The 20,309-nt window shown below is 50.5% G+C and overlaps 5 protein-coding genes across 5 annotated transcripts; all 5 read right to left on the minus strand.

Moving 5' to 3' along the window:
• Nucleotides 1-1,056: 1,056 nt before the first annotated feature.
• NEUTE1DRAFT_64611 (uncharacterized protein) lies at nt 1,057-4,337 on the minus strand (the record flags this gene model as incomplete). Its single annotated transcript, XM_009853544.1, has 1 exon — nt 1,057-4,337. The coding sequence occupies one exon, from the start codon at nt 4,335-4,337 to the stop codon at nt 1,206-1,208; it is 3,132 nt and encodes a 1,043-aa protein (XP_009851846.1).
• Nucleotides 4,338-4,943: 606 nt separating this feature from the next.
• NEUTE1DRAFT_110779 (uncharacterized protein) lies at nt 4,944-5,886 on the minus strand (the record flags this gene model as incomplete). Its single annotated transcript, XM_009853545.1, has 4 exons — nt 4,944-5,000; nt 5,112-5,519; nt 5,616-5,629; nt 5,772-5,886. The coding sequence occupies 4 exons, from the start codon at nt 5,884-5,886 to the stop codon at nt 4,944-4,946; spliced, it is 594 nt and encodes a 197-aa protein (XP_009851847.1).
• A 1,072-nt stretch (nt 5,887-6,958) lies between these two features.
• On the minus strand, nt 6,959-8,352 carry NEUTE1DRAFT_44316 (uncharacterized protein; the record flags this gene model as incomplete). Its single annotated transcript, XM_009853285.1, has 3 exons — nt 6,959-7,238; nt 7,345-8,069; nt 8,152-8,352. The coding sequence occupies 3 exons, from the start codon at nt 8,350-8,352 to the stop codon at nt 6,959-6,961; spliced, it is 1,206 nt and encodes a 401-aa protein (XP_009851587.1).
• Nucleotides 8,353-9,115: 763 nt separating this feature from the next.
• Nucleotides 9,116-13,396, minus strand: NEUTE1DRAFT_43839 (uncharacterized protein; the record flags this gene model as incomplete). The annotated part of the gene is made up of 9 exons (XM_009853257.1): nt 9,116-9,578; nt 9,740-9,834; nt 9,898-10,029; nt 10,095-10,337; nt 10,409-10,462; nt 10,754-11,110; nt 11,834-12,064; nt 12,205-13,185; nt 13,313-13,396. Coding segments are annotated over 9 exons (2,640 nt in total), but the record flags the coding sequence as incomplete, so codon positions are not given.
• Nucleotides 13,397-15,239: 1,843 nt separating this feature from the next.
• On the minus strand, nt 15,240-18,575 carry NEUTE1DRAFT_29386 (uncharacterized protein; the record flags this gene model as incomplete). Its single annotated transcript, XM_009853242.1, has 9 exons — nt 15,240-15,405; nt 15,442-15,623; nt 15,686-15,820; nt 15,995-16,368; nt 16,429-17,029; nt 17,100-17,258; nt 17,472-17,836; nt 17,876-18,329; nt 18,423-18,575. Coding segments are annotated over 9 exons (2,589 nt in total), but the record flags the coding sequence as incomplete, so codon positions are not given.
• Between the last annotated feature and the right edge of the window lie 1,734 nt (nt 18,576-20,309).

Raw genomic sequence — 20,309 nt, forward strand, 5'->3', positions numbered from 1 at the left:
TCACCGACCCAACTACTAGTCTGGCCCTCACTGGCTTATCTATGGGAGAGCGGACGGGATCCCGAGTTTTCCAGTGGGTATGGTCGTATGTGATGATTCTGTTCAGTTTGATTACCTATAAGACTGACTTGAGTGTGCAAGGAGAACCAAAATTGTTTGTGTTGTATTGTGTTGGCGGCGGCGGCGGTGGTGGTGGTATTGGCGGGAATAATTGTTAAGTCAATCAGTTAGTGTAGTAATGAATGTGAAAACCTCATCTTTCAACATACCCCCAAAAACATTACAGCGGGATGCAGGGATAGGAATTAAGTAAGAGGGATAGATAGATAGATGAATAGATGAATGGTTGGATGGTAACAATTGATATTCCAGATATCTTCTATAGGTAGGTACGCATCTCTATGTCCATCCGGTCTGGTTCCAGCTGCTAACCACAACCACCAACCAACCAACCAACCAACCAACACTTTGCGCACATCAATGTCCCCAAGAACCAAAATGCGCATGTCTATTACTCTCCCTCTCCCTAGCCCTCTAATCCCCTTACCGACTACTGACTTTCTTTCTCCAATCCTTTCTTCCATACCTCCCAATTCTTCATCACCGACCCAGCAGTTAAGAAAAGATGCCCAAAAAGAATCAAAAAGTTATCGTAACATAAACTCATAACAACATCGTACCCCAACCGTGCCTCAAACCAAACCAAAATGAAATCCTTTTTCTTGTTCTTTTTTTTGTGTTCAGAAATCCCCAGTAAAAAGAATATAAAGACCACAATGGCTGGCCTAAGCCGACGCCAAACCCAGATAAAAAGGATGAATAAATGGTTTAAAAAAATACAATATGTATATGTAAAAAGAAGTGATTAGAGATGGGATATGTAAACGCCGGTCGCACCGTGAATGCGGAAAAGAAAAAGAGATAAAGAAGATAAAAGTGTGGAAAAAAAAAAAAAAAAAAAAAAGCGCTGCGACCCAGTGAAGATAATGTGAAGAGCAGAAGTAGTAAAAAAGTGAAAAGGGGGTGAGTGATATGTGAAAAAGCCCACTTGAGCGTATGTACTAGGCCTGAGCCCATCTCCGTCTTGTCTGTCTATACAACTGCAGTTGGTGGGTTGAAGATGAGATAATGTGAAGCAGATGCACCGAGCGTTGACACTCCCCTTTCCCGTCTGATATTTGGAATGGCAGCATTCTCCATGCAACTCAATTCCCACCCTTCCTCATACTCCCGACCCTACCGAGGTTGGCGAACCACCTTCTCTTCCCACCAGCCGCACTCTCTCTCCGCCCACCTTGACTCTGCGGCGGCCCATCACCAGACCCAAGCGACTTTGAAAAGGAATTCTGGATGCTCGACAGCAGACTACCGCCTTCTCCATCGCCACCACTGGTAACCGGCCTCTGAGGCGGCTCCGCCGAGTGTCTCCCATCCCTATAGTCCCCAAAAGAAGATTGATAAAGCGGGACTCCTCCCGCTTCATCATCAGCTCTATCAGCAACTGCATCATTCTTCTTCGTCGGTCTGATCCGCTTTATGGGAGGAGGTGTAGCGCCAGTATGGTCACCGTCGGCGGCCATTTCGGAATTACGTCTGCCCCACGAAGAGTGACCAAAATCAGACGGACGGTCCCTCGACGAAAGAGAGAACGACGCAGAGACGAAAGAGGGGGCGGGGTTGGAGCTGTGGGCTTGGGAAGAGGAGGGTTCAACCGAGCCGGTCGATCTTCTAAAAAGACTGTTGAGCTTTGAGCGAGCAGGGTGTGAGGCCATGGGGGGGTAATGCCGCTTGGAGGACTTTTCCTTTCCCTCTTTAGGTGGGGGGTTGAAGAGCGTTTTGGGTGGGACAGTGGCTGCTCGGTGGTCAATATCAAAGGACAAGTCTGACGATGGGTCGATTTCGCTTCGTTGGCCAATGCTATTGCTGCGGATTGTCGTCATGGTCGTTCGCGGAGAGTCCCTGTTGCTCTTCCTTCCTTGGGGGTCCCTCAAGGGAGTCTGGAACTGCCGAATGGTGGGTGAGGCCGGCAAACTGCTAGCTGAGCCTGACAGTGACCCATCCAAGCCCGGGATATGGTGGCCCATTGTTGCCCTGAGGCTTGACCCGCGTTCCGGCGGCGGCGGCGCCATATTCCTAACTTCGTGCAGTCCTGCTAAACCCGAGCCAAAGATTGGTGTGGGAAGTAAGTCGCCCATGTAGCTTCGACCGCCAAATGCGGAATCGGCATTCGAGCTCCCACTAGCTACTCGTACGCCGCCTGCACACTTGTATCCCGTTCCATCGAGCTTTCCGTAAATCGCATCTGACATCCAGCCTTGTGATCCGGTAGGGAAAGAAAACAAGTCTGGCGACACTCGGCCATGATCCGTTTCGCGACCGCCGACCTGGGACACGGAGCTCAGCGGATCCAGTGGTGGTACTATTTTGTTCGGCTTTTGGCTCTCCCTCAGCCACAAATCGATACTCGAAGCAAAAGATTTCGTCCTTCCATCCGCCACGACGTCATACTCGTCCTCCTCACTCGACCAGCTCTTGCGGCCTCCATGCTCTTCTGATCGTCGAGCATTACTAGCAGAAGGCGGCCGTTCCGACTCCGACGTCGTGTAACAAAAATCCAACATCGCTCCTTCGCTCTCGAGTCCTCGGAGACTGTTGAAAGCCGTGATGGACGCCGGCTGGCTCTGTTGTCGGCGCGACATTTGAAGGTGATCCTCATCCTCATCTCCCGAGTGCACCGAGGCCGTCTCACCCGAAGAAGCGATATTGGCCGGCCCGTTGCCCGAACTTTGTCCCTTTGACAGTGAGTCATCTGATATTTGAAGGACGCGCAGGGTCGAAGTTGAAATGGTGTCGGGGGTGGGTGGAAGACCACTATGCACGCGAGAGAAGTCCCTTACCGAAGACCCATGCGTATATACCTTTTGTACAGAGGTCCTGTTTGTTCCTCGGGAGGTAGAGTCTGCTTGTGACTTGACCGATGCTGCGCCTGTCTCCTGGTCGAGCTTGTGCCTTGAACCGGACTTGTCTGCCAAGGAGGCAGTCCTGGGTTCATCTAACACTTGATCAGCTGCCTTGTCAATGCCAAGACCAAGCTGACTCTTGCGGAATGAGCTTGACCTGTTTGTTGCTATCGGCGATAGCGGGCGACGGCTGGACTTTGTGGGGGTAGCCTCGGGCATTAGCGAGTTTCGGTTTGGCATGGAAGTCAGGTGCTCTTCAGCCCCATCCACGTGCGGTGGGCTCTGGGGACGGAGCGAAGAGCTGGCCTCGTTCTGGCCGTAGATGCTCAAGAAGGAACTCTCGCTGAGAAGACTAAATGCTGGGCTACCAACCTTGATCAACTCGCTCCGATTCGTTTCTGGCGACTCCTCCTCCGACAACTGACCCAGGCCCAGTCCGCTAGCTCGCGATTCAAGGTAGACGTTTCGGAGGGTTTCGGTGTTCTCGGTTGGCTCCGTAAGGAAACTCGGCATGCGATGAAGGGCCTTTTGCTCGCCGGCCCTGAGGGTATCCGGTGTTTCGTTACGTGAAGAGACGGAATCAGAGGCGTCGTGGTGCGACTTGTAGAGTCCTTCCGCCTCCACCTGCCTGACCATTTCCCGTTCCTTGAGCAGATTCTCAATCCGAGACTCAAGAGTAACGATCATGGCCACAGCTTCCTCAACCGCCTTGTCCTTCTTCTCCAGCTCTTCCAACAAGACGTCATTGAGGTCCTGTGTCTCCCTTTGCTCCCTCCTCAACTGGTCTTTCTCCAGTTCCAGCTTCTCAATTAGCTCCTCCAAAGCCGTCTGCTTTTCGCGCCGATGAAAGAGTTCCAGTTTGAGGTCAAAGTTTTGTTTGTGTAGCTTGGACATGAGTTCTTGGGCATCCTTCATACACGGCGCTTGTTGTTCGTTTTTCTTGGTACTGATTTCCGAGGCGATGGTGGGAAGTCGACTCTTGGTGCCCGTTGTTGGTCTGGCTGGCGAGGCAATCGGACTGGTAAAGCCAACGGAAGTCTTGGGTCTCTCAATGGGCTGTTTCCCGCAAGCTCGGTCGGCCTCCATCTTTCGTGTTCGTTCGATCCGTTCTTGCAAATACTCTGACATGGGGGGCAAGGCCAGGATGTCAACGCGATCGCGGGAGAAGGAGACTTTATGTTGCTTGGAGGAGCTCGGCGGACGGGAGGATCGGGGGCGGTCCTGGGGTGGTTGCGCCTGTGTCTGGTGATTGCCATTGGGGTTGCTGGTTCGGGTACGTGTCGAACTAGCGCTTATGCTTTCCCTGGAAGCAGGTCGCAAGCTGGAAAGGGGGCGGATGGGGCGGTCATGGGAACAAATGTCTATGGCGGACTCCATAGTGGGCGGCCTGCTGGACAAACGGCGCCGTCGGTGGGATAACCATACAACGCGGTACCGACGTCGACAACAAGGTGACGAGCCAACGATATGCTCGCCGTGTTTCTCAAATGTCTCGGTTTCGAAACGACAGGCCGTCGCAAAGTGACAGTTGTGTCAGGATGATGCCTGCTCAGGAATATGTCGTCGGCGTCCGGGGGGTAAAGGTCAAAAGCGCCGTTCGAGACAGTAAGTCAAGAGGACGGAAGGCCGCCTTGCATCAACAGGTTGGCAGTGTCATGTAGTACGGTTCGGGGTGATGTGCCGGTTCGATGTCGTGGAGCAACGGGGTACGGCAGACGGGAGGTGCGAACGACGGGAGAAGTCGAGAAAGAGGAACGATCGGACGGGACCCGGAGAAGGGGAGGGGGAAAGAGAACCACAGTCAGTCAATGGACTGCAGGTTTGCGCAGCTTTCCGAGCTCGACGTTGGCCTGTCTTGGACCGTCACAAATCTCGGGCGATTGATCGTTTCTTTTCCCGTTTATAGAATGCGCGAATAGAATTGGTCGACCAACTGGGCTGTGTCGTTCTAGGGGAAGGCTTCTTTCTTTTTTCTCCGATGTCTCAGGCGCTCCAATTGGCAATGAACGGCGGCCGAGGAGGGATGGTGCGACGGCGCGACTGTATAAGGTAAGGTAGGTACTTTTTCATCCAGGCCAAGGCAGCAGAGTCGAAGGATGGGACTCTTGTGAATCTCGATGTAGTCGCAAAAATGTCACAACACCCACTCACTTGACTGCTGGCCGTGGGGTATGGTCGAGATGGAAGCCCGTAGTTGGAGGGAATGATGGTGATGATCACGGACGGAATGCGCAAACTAAGAAAAAAAGGGGACAAGTTCCCCAAAGGTTCTCGAAAGTGGAGGATGTCTCTGAAATGGATGGTGTGGAGCGGGCGAATGACGGGATTCGCCATGTTTTGGGCCTGCAGCAGCGCAGCGCCCTGGATTGGATTTTGGTTGGTGAGAAGCGGGGTGACGAGCAGTGGTGACAGACGCAATGCAGTGGTGACGGACAGCACTTTGCACTGGACCTGCTTTGAGCGGCATTGGATGCTGTGGACCTCTGCTGTGCTGCCCCAAATGGCTGTCAATCCTCCTGCCAAGCATGCAATGTCGACAGGTACTGAATGAAATGATGCCTGATAGAGGTAGATAGCTCCTGTCTTGTTCTCTTTTTCTCTCGCCATTCAACATCCTCCCTCCTAAGGGAAGTGACTGATTTTCCTACCCCTCACCAACCCAGGCAGATCTACCAACACCATCGAAGAGTAGTAGTGTGTGCCTCAACAAACATTTTCGTGCATCATCAACGAACTGGGCATCACCAGCAAGTTGTGATAGATGGTTTGGTTCGCCAACAACGCGCCAATCATGTTCCTTGTCACACTTACGCCCCCTTGTGGCCTCCGAATTCCGCACTCGTTCCCAGCGTCGTGGCTCCATGGATCCAGGGGTTTTGTCCCAATCATCACCCTGCCACTGGCCCCTTGTAGCTAACATCACCATCACCAGCACCACTTTTGTAATGCCCACTGCCTGGGCCTAGCTGAGGAATATGCCAAGGAAATTCATAGAATTCTCTGGACGTGGTCGGAAGCTGCGCGACCGGAAGGAAGCTCCTTATGCACCTTGCCCTCTCAAATTGAAAAGTCAAAGAACGAAAAGAAACGACATCACCCAGGTGGAGTTTCGTGGTTCATGCCCCCCCTGTGGTGGTTGGTTGCCCAGAATCATGCCTGGAAATCTGGAATAGCAATGGCAGGGAAGTCCCAATGCCGTGTTCGCCCTACATTGTGCGGGGACGCAGATCCGCGGGACGGGAAAAAGGGGTCGTGATGAGGTGTCTTTAAACTACAACAGTAGGAACCCCTGTTAATGCCAACACCCCTTTTTGCAAATTACCCTTTTTTATGAACGACTCAAGTTACCCGCAATGCCTCTGGTGGTCAGGACTGCTGATTGCCATATGCAACGCTGATGGCCCGAATTTGTAATTCCATCAAACTGCATCACATCCTTGCCAAAGGGGGGGTTTTTGCGAAAGGGGGATCGGGTGCACAGACCAGAGACGGGCCTTCTGGTTACCCTGTCACCAAAGTCAGACCCCAGTCAATGCGAATCCAGCCTGTCAGCGTTGTAAATTACAGTTTGCAACCACCTAGAGGTAATCTTTCTCACGTCTCCAGAGGAAACTCCGGTTGGCCAAGATATTTCCATGTGAAAAGGGTGAATTTGCAAATGGTATTCTGCACATTGAAAGTGGAGGGCTTCTATTGTAAGCTACACCATCACGACGATACAAAGACCACCAGCTTCTATTTCTCACAGGCCTCCTCCTCGTCAGCCAAGCTTCAAGCCTGTATCCTAATGCACATCATTATCGGCCTGAAGCGTCTCCGTAACCCATGCCGCCCAACGTACCACCAGCTCCACTGATCGCCCGGTTCCGATAGCGGTAATAGTGGACCACGACGACGTCACCTAACAATTGGTGCCCAGGCTAGGTCGCCAGGCTTCTCGCGGCAACCTAATTTCGTCCCCTATTGCACTTCAACCTAAACACGCCTGATTGTGAAGCTTAAACATGCACAACCACATCATCCATCGGACATCCCTTCGCAACCGACTTGGGCCACGTCTTCTCACTGATAATCTTCCTCGTCAACTCCATCAAGTTATCCGCCAACTCGTCGCTCTGCGCAAGGTCACTGCCCGCCTCCGCCTTGGCCGGCGCGCAAATCCACTGACCGCCCTCGTTGGCCATGGTGACCGCGTACACCGTTGGCACCGCGCCCTCAAACTGGTCCTTCTTGAACGGTTCCGCGAGATGGGACACAGCGTATCCGCTGATGGGGTAGCTGTTTCTTTGTTAGTATCATCAACCAAAAAAAGAAAATGAGAAAAAAAAAAAAACAAAAAGAAACCCACGGCTCATGAATATCCTTCACGCTCTGCTTCGTCGACACAATCCCCGGATGCGTCGCATTCATCACCACCCTCCCTTTCTTTCCAGTATCCATCTTTCTCGTCACCTCCCTATCAAAATACCTCGCATACAAAATCCCCGCCAACTTGCTCCGCCCATACTGTCCATTTGGCCCCACATCCTCATTAATCTCCTCCAGGCTCTTGAACTGCGTCCCCTTCGGCGCCGCACTATGCAAGTTGGAACTCTGATTACTGATGCGCACCGTCTCGCCCGTTTCTTCCGCCGTCTTTTGCAAAAGCGGCAGCAAATGGCTCGTCAGAACCACATGTCCCATGTGATTCGTCGCCATGTGCTTATCCACCCCGTAACTCGTCAGTCCGGCCGTCATGATGCCCCTACCGCTATTATTCACCAGAATATCGAGTCGGTCCGTGTCCTTCTTGATCTGCTCGGCTACTACGGCGGTTTGCGCCCAGTCTTCTAGGTCGCACTGGATCCAGTGCACGCGATCGGCTTTGTCTTGTCCGAGCTCGGACGCGATGGAAGCTAGTGCGCCGTCGAAGACTTCGCGCTTGCGCGAGAGGATGAACAGTTTGGAGAGGTTGTGTTTGATGAGGGTGTAGGCGACGCCGTAGCCGATGCCTTCGGAGCCGCCGGTGACGACGGCCACTTTGCCGCTTAGGTCGGGGGTGTCGTCGAGGGAGAAGGATGTGGTGCCGATGTTGTGGGCGGGGCCGCCGAAGTTTTCGGCGATGGCGTCCTGGAAGTGGAAGGTGTCAGTGACTTGTTTGTGAAAAGGATAACTAGGTGAGTTGCTATTGGAAGAAAGAGGGTACACATACTCGTATCTTGTCCATACCGGCTTGTACGTTGGCGAGGTGGCGGGCTTCAGTTGTCGAGAAGGGTCGTCTGATTGGGATGGCGGATGATGATCGTACAGCAGCTGATGATATGATGGGTATAAGTCTGCTGGATCGGGGAACTAGAGATGTCGGTGACAAAGTAGCAGTGCGAGCGAGGCGTTGAGAAAGTTTAGTCGACATGGTAAGTGAAATGAGCTGCTGTCAAGGGATATTATCGTCGTCCAGCGATATTCCGTCTTATTGTATCTTGTCGTGGCAAAAGATCAATTGAGCAGCTCCCTAGGTCTACAACTTGGCAACGAGGGATGTCCATCCTCTACGGATCATATATCGTAAGAAAGTCTCAGCCGATACCATCATTCGTACTCCCAAGTCTCGCATTCGATCTGGCCTCGCTGAGGCTCAAAGGCCAGATGACGTTGACCTGACTTAAAACCACACGGGAAAATGGCAGCAAGATTGAGGGAATGCATCGGATCTGTGCCGCTCCGAAGATCTCGGTGCGGAGGCCTGGGCTGCAAGTATCGATTTGCAGGCGCGCTTACACGGGATTGGCCAGCGCTTGAGATCCCGCTAAGATCCCGCTGAGATCCATCCAATGGGTGCGCTTTTTGGCAATCGGCATGACGGTATTGAATGACTTCTGCTTTCTAGGCAATGACGAGTATATAAAGAAAAAAGAAATGATGGATACGATAACCAGAAGAGCGTAAAAAGAGTGCGATGCCCCGTTGTTAATTTGATGACCGTTACATTTCCCTCTCGCCACCACTGACCGCCAGGACATCGACAAAAGGCTGCTTCAGAGAACGAAGCAATGAATTGCTTTCCCAAGTAGACGTACAGTGTACGTTGACGAACGACAAAAAAAACATGAAAAAAAAAAAAAAAAAAAAAAGGAAAGGTGACCATGTAAGGAAAAACAAATCCACAAACTTTATCATCAATGCACTCTGTCCTGAACAACATCCTGGCTCGCTCTGCTTCTCTCTTCTTCTTCGATGGCTGCATGTGCCCTCTCTCCGCGCGCTCGCCTGTCGATGATTCTTCTTCCTGCATCAACCGGACCCATTTCCAGAGCAAAAGCCCCCGCATCATCTTCCAGCAGACTTGGATAGCGTCTGAGGATGAGATCTATCCTTGAGGGCCGCTCATCCATTCTCGCATCTTCGAATTTGTGTTCAATCCGTTTCGCGAACTCTTTCTCGCGGATTTTCCGTCTTGCTTCATTTTCCGCAACTCGTCTCATCTGCCTTGCTTCAGATTCAATCCTGTTTCTCAGCGTGTTTACTTGAAAGTGCTCTTTGTTGTGGAACTGTAACCAAAAACCAAGCAGCCCCAAGCGTACAGTCACCACGGTGAACAAATAGACCACTGTGCTAGCTAACAACAGCGGCAGAGTGGCGCTGGCCTTGCACGTGGACCACATAACTCCTCGGACGGACTTGCTGAATGCAACGATAATAGTAGCAGCGATGATGGAGAGAGATATCGGGACTAGATATATGGTATCACTCCGTATCAACACCCGGCTATTGCATGACGAACTTGGATATCTTACTTACACATAATTCCGAACTGTTGTTCAAGTGACATAGGGTTCTCACCTGAGAACTCAATATTGTTCATGCCGAAGATACTCGAAATGAACGAGAGAGGTACCTGGAATACACGTTAGAACAGTGATGTATACCTGAGATGCGTTAAAGGCTCATTGTTACTTACGAATATGATGGTCACAACTGTAAACATCATAACAGCTCTACCTTGACTGGTGGATTCATCGGCTTGTCGCATCGACTCTTGTGCTTTTATGAGACTGGCATGTTGTTGTTTCAAGTTCACTAGGTCATTTATCTAAAGACGATTTGATTAGACTACCCCCGAACCTCGAGTTGTGATCAAAAGGTCATATAGCTTACGACTGCCGCTGTGCGCTTGGTCCATTTCTGCAGTCTTTCCAGTTCGCTTAGCTGATCACCTAATTTCTGAAGCAGATTTTGGGATTGCCCTCGAAACCGCAAGCGCTTGTCCTTATTCTGGTTCCCAGACAAGTTTTTCTCAGCATGTTGACAGAATCGGCGAACGAAAGTATCCTGTTGTTTCTGAACATCGAGCATGACATCAAGGTCAATCAAGACTTGCCGAAGCTCTTGTTGAAGCTTCTAGATATTGACAATCTCGTTAGGAACATTACTTCCCTGCGGTTGCTTGGCTCGAAGCAAGGGATCCTTACCTCTTCTTCGGTGTTGTCTAACAAGCGAAGGCGTAGCGATGACAGATCAGACAACTTAGGATGATCGCTGGGTATACGGCGGATTCTGGATCTAAGGTCGTCAAGCATTCTCGCATGTCGATTACCCTAGAGGTGGAGTATAACTAACGTTAGACCCTCGAATGCTTCCTCCATCCCATAGTCTTGAGTTCACGGGTTTACTTACAATACGTCCAATGACTTCTGAAAATGTATCTAGAACTTTTGGTCGACTCTGCCCACGGTATGGATTAGAGACTGCAGATAACTTGACATTGAACACGGTGCCATCCGACTTGCATTGAGGTTCGTTTGTTCAAGCAGCACAGTGCTGCATTCGCCTAGTATTAGTAGCCCTAGTTCATAGACTGATTGAATCTGGTGGTCGATCTGCGTCGTCGCCAAGGGTCTCAGCCGGGCACGAATCGACTCGTGAATGCCATTTACGGTCTGTCTAGCGTTCTTTCGCCAGCTTTGTGGAAAAGACGTGATGATGGTTTGCTCGTCAAGGATCCACATCCATATCTGATCTACCATTATCAGTCGTTGCACCTGCATGATATTTTGCCTGCATTCCTCGCATCCATAATGGTCATCATAGGCGTAATGCTTAGTCAGGGGCCTTGCTGCTGATAGACGTTGTAGCCGAAGCTGCTTAGCTTTATCGATTTCCGAATTGATTCGCTGGCCGAATCCCATAAAATCTTGCGGCAACGATACGAATCTGCGAGAAAGCCCTGTCAGATTACTTGCTTCATACACAAGTTGTTGTGTTGAAGTGCGGGTACCAACTGGTAAAAGGGATCAGCATCACAGCTGGTCTCTTGACAGACTGTTTGGTCCTTATCACGCGATACTGTTGACTCGAATCCTCTATTGATGAATTGACGTAGGGTTCGGCGGGGATGAAGCGGGGATTTATGGAACAGATATCCCTCAACCATTTGTCGGTCTTTCATTATCGACATTGCCTCATAGAGTCGAGCTGCGTCAATTAGATATTGCCCAAGCTGACTGCTAACTTGTAGTCGCCCTGTCTCGTCGATTCCCACGTTCGCGTTCACTCCCCGGGGGAAAAACATGCGCTCGACGGCCGATGTCAAGCTCCTTATATCTGTAATCCGACGCGGCTGAGTGACGCGATAAACTGTACTATTGCTGTCAGTGGAATTGGAGTCATCATGGTCATTTTATTTCTCAGATCCAGGCCTTGGAAGTTCACTTCGATTTATGACGCGATGTAATCTTTGTACCTCCTTTTTGACTCGGTCCTTTTGGCGTTGCCGTTCCGACTTGCCATCAATTGTCTTTGATAACGTTTGTTGTGTACGTGCGGTCTCCCAGTGAAGATAAGGCATCTGTCTCTGTTAGTCCATGATATGGTTAGCGAACAGGGCGCGAACGTACAAATAGGACAATGTTCTTTGGACTCTGCTCAATTATGTCCGTATTAGACGATACTATTTCACACAAGGCGCGCATGTGTCTCGTATGAACAATACCACTTCGAGTCTCTTGCTGTTGTCCATGCCAGTACTGGGGCCGCAGAAGCAGCTGTGTTGAGGATTGGATGCCTGGGCTCTGGACTTTGCTTCTCACATCCGGGTTTGAATCCGCATAGTAGTTCGCGATGACTTTCTATCGCGCCGGGTTAGCGATAAATTACTGTTCGACAGCGATACAGTTTCTGGAGGCTGCAGAAAGCATTACCTCAACCCACTGTGCATTATTTGTTAGCGAAGTTTCTACCTGCGGCTGGTGGATAACATTGAACGTACCGCCATATTGTTTGAAGGGACATGGAGATATCGGATCCTGCGGGGCTTCGCAAAGCCTTCGTTTCTGTCCCGCCGTAGAATATTCCAGTCGTCCTTCGGGTCGCATTGCCCCCCCATCAGGTCTCTCCCATTGTTTAGCAACCGACTCATGGAGATGCGCTGGTCTGGGAACGTGCCCTTGACCCCAATGTCGGCGAGTTCGTCGTTGGCTGGTTTCAAGAACTGTCTGACGGCAGAAGATGATTCGGCACCGGGTGTTGTTTGGATATTCGCCTCTTGAACGGTAAACTCAATAAAATGGGCGTGGACGTCTCGCTCAATGCTGTACTCAATGCCACTGAGATCTGCGTTTTGTTCCTTGTTAATTCCATGCTGCCTGATGAAGAGTTGAACCTCTTGACGTCCAGTTTGGATCCTGTCGGAGAGAGTAAATTCTCCAGCGTTTACCAGATCAACTGGCCTGTGTCCCCCTTGAGCTCCTTTCCTCCAATCCCGAACCATTGGAATACCATCTTTGAACTTCTGAGAGTTCATCCATTTATTACGGCTTTTTTCCATGTTGTAGACGAGCCTTGGCTGTCCACCCGAAGAACGAGGTTTCATTATAGCACTGCGCATCACTTCCGTTCGTCTGTACCGGGCCTCAATCGCAATTGCCACGCTGAGCATCCTTTTTGTCATTGTCTCATTGAGCATTGCGTTCATGTCGTCCGTCAAAAGAGGTCTGGAAGCATTATCCATTGCCATCCTGAGCTTCTTACGCTCCATCTCACGTTCATTAACCCAGACATTATTCGATTCCTTAAAGAAATCGGGCCGCTGGCAGATCTCAATGCAACCGAAATAATGCTGTACCGGGTCTTTGACGGCTTGTTCGTGCGGTTCGGCTGAGATGCAGGTGGTCGGCTCGTTATATGTGTCGAAAAGCTGCGGGCCTCTCTGAGGTTTCGATATGGATGAAAGGTCGGTAGGATATCGTGACTGTTCGGGTCTGGTGAAGAGAAGAGTCGTCGTCATTTTCCGGACGTCTCTCGGCAGCAATAGACTCAGTGGATCAGGTCGGTGTATGGCAATTCATCGGCTGTTGGAAGAACAATTACCTTTGAACAGTCGATATGAACAGCTCAGATATGAAGAGGGAGGTGAAGGAGGATACCTTATGCGACTTTGTATCGAGCTCTAGCGTAGCCTCAGCCTCAATGGACTGACCAGCTGAGTGGTGGGGAACTTAACTGATGCCATCTTGACCTCTTAGGTAGCGGATCGACGGCAGTCATATCCGATAGTGGTCACGTCAATCCTATTTGAGAACTGGACATGCAGGCAGCTGTACAGATAAGCATATATGCAGTCAGACTGGCATACAGGCGGCTGAAATGCAGCTCGGTGGTTCGGGAAGGTGATGCACTGCACTGCACTGCACTGCGACCCGACCTAAATGGGAGGCGCTGAAAATGGGGTGACGAATACAATAACGGATCGAGTATGATGAAGATGGAGAGGAAACAAGAGAGAGAACGATAGTGTTGGGGGAGGTTGGTAGAAAGCACGGCATCTTGTAGCCTGCAGACAGATGGAGGAGAGAATCTCAACTGGTCGAGATGTCAAGTCAACCAAGCGGGCTCTCCCAATACATCTCTTCTCTTCCTACAGGTATGATCGCTCCTTCCGGACAGCTACCCACACCATTTACCCAATCCGAGATTGAGTTTACGAGCGCAACTGCCTGATAGGAAGCTTTCAATCTCCTGATGTCGCACAAGGCTGCCGGCCCCCAACCGAGATCCCCGTCTTGGAACTTGCCCCGCTTCTGCCATCTTCCTTTTGTTAAGAACGGCAGGAAGGGAGATTGGGCAAGAAGTGACTTGCAACAAGATTATCAATGAGAACCGGTATTAGAACTGAACTTGGGGAGGAGAATGAAGGGAATCCCTCATTAACTGTTACTGCGGGCTGGGTTTGCAATCTTTTTCTCACTGCCAATCAACAAAAAGACCCAAAATTGTGCTTGTTCACACAATGTCTCCGTCATCCACTCTTCTACCGCCCATCAGCGGCGGTTCTGGTGTTCTAGCACCTCGTGATATTGGTGTATTACCACCGGCCATCGTGTACACTTGTGTTGAACCGTTGGATACTGTTGATGGGGGCCTCGTACCACTCTGTTCGCTGCTTTCGTTGGTCTCGCGATCTTCAGGATTGCCATCCCGGGTCGACATTGATATGGAGGAAGGTTTACTCTTCAGATTCGGAGTGTTTCCCGCCCCAAAGAACCTGCTAAACCAGCCCCATTTTGACGTTACCGATGCTGTGTTGGCAACGCCAGAAGCTTGTTCGTCTGGGTTGTTCTGCTTATTGAGCAGTTCAGCCCTCCGAGCCGCTCTCTTTCGCTTGGCTTTTCGCACCTCTTCCTTCATGTGCCGGACTTTGAGTTCGGTCTTGCGCATGAGGGATTGTGACCCGTACTCGTCGTGGAATGCTATCCAGAACCTGTACAGCTGGGAATAGACTACAACCACTGTGAAGATGTATTTCGTGAGGGACACGACCGTTGCACGAAGCAAGGGACTGAATGCGACCACGATCGTCGCGATGATGATACCGATGGATATGGAGACTGTGTTTTGGTGTTCAAATTAGAACATGTCCATGAGCCGGATACAACCAGTAGCAGCCAACATCACTTACACATGAGCTTGAACTGCTCTCCTAAGTGCATGGGTCCGCTATCAGTGAATTCCCAGTTGTTCATGCCGAAGATACTCGACATGAATGACAACGGCAGCTGGATACCAAACAGGTTAATCATTCGCTTTCTCCTGGTCGTGGATGCTAGATCAACTCACAAACACAATAGTGACAATCGTGAACATCATGACAGCACGTCCCTGAGTGACGGCCTCCTCGGCTTGCCTGACGGACTCCCAGGCCTGCACTACACTTGCCTGTTGTTGTTTCAGTGCAAGAAGATCGTTGACCTGCGCATGCTCGTGTCAGTATGCCTTCCTGAGTCCTGTGGCAAGGAATGCGGCGTGGCTCACACTGTCGGCTGTACTCTTGGCGCCTGCCCTCAGTCCCTCAAGCTCGTCAATGCGGTCATTCACTTCTGAGAGTAGCTCCTGGTATTGCGCCCGGAACCATCCAAGTTGTTCTCTCCTTCTGGTCTCTTCCTCATCGGTTTCAAGTTGCTCATCGCTCTTGCTATTCCTGCCACTTCTCATACTTGCGTTACCAGACAATTTGCGCGAGGGGTCCGAAGTGTCTTCTTCAACAAAGCCGTCGCCGCTCAATCGGTTCTTGGGATCCAAAATATGCTCAACATGTCTGCGGTATCGCTTCATAATGTCTCTTTGTCTCTTGTGGACGTGCAGCATAATGTCAAGCTCGTCAAGGATGTCCTTAACCTCGCGCTGAAGTTTCTGTCGTAACAGTTAGCATGTGGGATACAGGAGCATAGTGCGACGACGAGGAGACTACTTACACCTTCAGGATTGATGTCGAGTAAGGACACGTGTAGATCAGAGGAGTTGACGTATTTCGACCTGGCGCGATATATCTTGGAGGCTTCTTGCGTCCAGTGCCAGACATGCTGGAATGATATTGTGTGTAAATTTGTCTAGATTCAACCAATTAGCGCAGGGTATACTAGCGTAAAAAAGCACAGTGATACGTACCACTCGCCCAATAGCTTCAGAGAAGATGTCCATTACTTGGGGTTGGCCCTCCTAACGAAAGTTGTTGTCAGCTTGCGTCTATAAGCATCACTTTTGGATAGTGCAATGTAGCTTACATCAGCCCTGGTCCGATCGAAGAAGGTGTTGGAGCATTCGTCTAGTATAATAAGCGCCAGATCGTAAACCGATCTCACTTGGTTTTTGCGGAACGACTTTAAACGTGCCCGTATAGATCGGTGTACTCCCGACAAGTCATGCTTGTTGCTTCCATAGCGCCGCGGAAATGAGGTAATGATTGTGTGCTCGTCAAGAACCCACATCCATAATTGATCAACCATGATGAGCTGCGAAACTTTCTTGATGTCGCTCTTGCACTGGTCACAGCCGTGCTCATCAGTTGTTTCAGAATGATGAGTCCACTTCATAGGCGGCGAAACATCACCCTCGACACGCTGAGCTGAATCTTGATCTTCAAGCTCGTGAACCAGCTCTCTCCCCGTCGCGACTGCGGCACTGGTTATTGTTGGATTCATGGTTTGTTGAGGAGGACTGGGGCGCTTAATCCAGGAGTGTTTAGGCTTCTCTGCCTCCTGGAGTTGATGGATAAAGTCAAGCTTCGTATCTCGGTAGATAACCTGATCCCTATCTCGAGCTTTGGTGGTTCTTAGTGTCCAGTAGTAAGACTGATCCAATGTGCGACGCGGGTGGAGAGGAGGGTCGTGAAAAAGATACTTCTCCAGCATCCTCTGGTCCCTGAACGTTGACATCGCCTCATAAAGACGAGCAGCATCCACAAGATACTGACCAAGCGCGCTGGTAACTCTCAAACGACCAGAATCATCGATGTAACTCCTCTCACTGCGTTGGACATCCCGGCGACGCCTGAAGAATTGGTGAAGTGCCAGGTCAACGGTTTGAAGTAGCTTATTTTGGTTGTTGGGATCTTCAGCACCCTCTTTAGGATGTTTAATGCTCCTTCTCTGAATGTCGGGCTTTGAGAGATTGGTGAGCTTCACTCTCTCTTCCTGTCGAGTTTTCTTCTTGTCTTGCTTTTCTTTCCTTTGTTTCTGCCGAAACTTGTCGGATTCAATATCGATCAGCCTGGAAATAGTCTCCCTCCTACGGTCCGTTTCCCAGTGGAGATATGGCATCTACAATTGAGAAGACTATCAGCGCCATCTTTGTTGGGAAATGTGAGAATCATCAGTGTCATTGACATACAAAGAGAACAATGTTCTTTGGATGCTTCTCGATCTCGTTGGTCTCGGTTGACACTACCTCGCAGAGAGAACGCATGTGTCTTGCGTGCACTACACCGCTTCGAGTCCCTTGTTGCTGACCTCGCCAATATTGAGGGCTCAAGAGCATGTGCGTTGGGGTCTGTACTCTCTGATGCCTGAGTTTGCGATTGAGATCTGGTGTTTTGGTTTCGTAGTAGTTGGCAATCGCTTTCTGTGATCGTACGATCAGTGAGCCTGAAAATATGTTTTGAGCGGTTGTCAAGAGCTTACCTCCACCCACTAAAGTACAACGAGTTATGTCAGTCAGTAGTCAGCAACGAAGATAAGTAATAGTCAAAAAAAAATCACATACTGCCATATTATTTGATGGAATGTGGAAGTATCGGATCCTTTTTGGCGGCCCTGAACCACCTTCATTCATGCATCGGTTTCTTGACAAAATGTTCCAATCGCCTTCCGGATCATGGGTGCTCAATTCAGGGTTATCGGTGGTTTTCGGTTCACAAGTAACTCCATTATCGAGGAGGAAGCTCATGGATATGCGCTGGTCTGGGAAAGTGCCCTTGAAGCGCCCATCAGTTAACGGTTCGTCAATCGGTGTCAGGAAAGATTCGGAATCTTGACTCGGCCTGTCTGTGTCGTATTCGGTGCTGAACTGAATAAGGTAAGCATTGACATCTCGCTCAAGGTGATATTCGGTACAGTCCTTCTCGTTGTCTTCTCCAATTCTGTTGCTGGAATTCTGATTGGATTGACCGCCGTTCTCTGATTGTGTGTTTTTCTTTGTGCGTTGCTTTTTCGCAAGATCTTTGACTTCTTGTCGTCCAGGCTCGTCGGATCCCTTATTGTCATCATCTTCACTTCCATCCTTCATCTCTTTTCTCCATTGACGCACCCATTTGATCCCTTCTTTGAAACGATCTGACCTCTTCCACTTGTCACGACTGTCCCCTAGTTGGCTTACAACACTATCCTCCTTCTCGACCTTTGGCTGCTGGTCTGAAAAGAGCCTGGACTGGCGGGCTGGAGTCTTGCTGAGCACGGTTCGCAAGATTTCTATCCGCTTGTATTGAGCCTCGATGGCAATAGCCACACTTCCCATTCTCTTTTCAAGCCACTCGTTGGCTCTTGCTTGGGAGACAGACTCAATCGTGAGGGGTTCGCCATCAGGAACAGCATGACCCGCTTTTTTGAGCTGCTCTTGGGCGGTCTTCAAGTGGTTCTCCCATTTGTCGTTGTCGGTGGTAACAGGGAATTTCTCCATGGTCTTTGCTAGTTCCAAGTAGAATTTGCCATATTGAACCTTTCGTTCGTGCTCCCAATGCGGGTGACTGGGCTTCAGGAATTCGGCTCGATCGCGTATTTCGATGCATCCAAAGTAGTGTTGGACAGCATCTTCGACGGTGGTGTCATGAGGTTCTGTGGAAAGACAACTGGTAGGTTCATCTTCTGGATCGTGGTGCGTGAGGTTTCGAGGACTGCAGGCATCCACAAAGGCTCGAGCAATTTGTCGCATGACGAAGGAATGGTGCGTTCATCCGTAGAGGCAGGTTGGATTGCTGTAGAGATGCTCCACAATAGCACGACAGTAGCAAAGACAACGACAATGACAGGTAGAGAACCGAGTACGGCTGGGTGCCTGAGGGGGAGGTGTCCAGATGGAGTTCTTGGTAAAGCGTCTAGAGAATAGATATGTTCTGACAGATAGGTGCTTCTGCCTTAACTTACAATGTCTAGATGTGATAGCAATGTGCTCGACATAATCGTGATCAAATTGCCCCCGGCGACATTGAAAGTTCGTTGAAGAGAAGGCGACGAATAACAAGACGAGAAATGCCAGGTAGTAATGCATGGAACCGGAAAGGCAACCTTCAAAGCTGGAGCGAGGCCATATTCGAAAAGCTGAAGAGGGGGATGCAGAAGTACTGTGTGGTGACCACTTGAGGCCCAGTCGATGTTGCACGACATCAAGCCCCCTAATGTTCCATGGGCTGGCCCGGAGGAAACCCCATCATGACCCTTGATATTCCCTCGAGATACCGAGGAAAGAGGAGGAAGGAGATTTGTCGATCAGTGCAGAGAGAGAAGAGACTCTGTGCAACAGATAAAAGGGACCTTGTGCATTAGTGTGAAACACTGTGAGCCCTGCGATTACATCCAAAATGTGATGGTTTCCCGTGCTGACATGAACTATGAAATGAGATGGATGTGGTACGGGGCGGGTAGGGTGAACTGGTGCGAGGGCAAAAGAGGTCGAGATAGGTCGCGGTCGACCGAGCACGCCCAGGCATTGGGTGATCATTGGAAGCCGGCGAGAGGGGAAAAGTGAGGGGACGAAGGGTTGACTGGCGAGACGGGATGGAATGACGGATATGCGTGGTGTTGAGACACCATAAGGTCGTCCAAAAAAAACACAGCCGCCCAACAGAAACTAGCAATTCGCGAGCTGGGGTCGATGTGGGACAGCTGGATGTTGCCTGACAGCGGAGGCGGTGTTACGGCTGTTACCTGGCAAGCGGCGCAAGCTTGTGACATCCTCTAGTAAGGGAACTGAAGTATCTTGTGCATGTGCTGAAGGGGGGGGGGGGTTGGGGTTCGAAAAGGGAAACATGTCCGAGGCATAGAAGGATCCAATTGCAGTTTCCAGGTGGTGAGTGAAGCCGTGAACACCGGCGGTGGTGATGGTGTCGATGAGGCTCGGAGCCTGATCGCTTCATGAAAGATGCAACGACCGGAAGTTGTGATGGAAGGAACAAGCCGGAATATCCACTGTAATGTCAGCAAGCGGCAGAGAACGGGAAGCTGTGGGCCTTATCGAGCCTATCAATCTGGTGCCGGTGGCAAATGGCGGGTACTGAAGAGGAAAGAAGGTGCTAACTGCAGTGCCAACGAATCTCGACCGAACTCGTGTCCGATATTTCAACTCAAGTGATGAATCATGAACCTCAAGAAGGAAGGAGCGCCCGAAGCTGAAAACTCTGCGCATTCAGCACCCAATTGATGATGCATCGATCTTCTCTCATGTCGACCTGAGCGGGAGGGAAGGAGAGAATCTTCAATTGGAAGCCCGACATCCTCCAACAGAGAAATCCAATCCATCAACCCCACGACACTCAGTTACCCCGCTCCAACAGCACGGCTTCAAAATTGACCTCCGTCGTCGCTCCGCACTCCTCAGATGGCATAAGTT

This window comes from Neurospora tetrasperma (assembly GCF_000213175.1).
Source record: "Neurospora tetrasperma FGSC 2508 unplaced genomic scaffold NEUTE1scaffold_4, whole genome shotgun sequence".
NCBI lineage: Eukaryota > Fungi > Ascomycota > Sordariomycetes > Sordariales > Sordariaceae > Neurospora > Neurospora tetrasperma.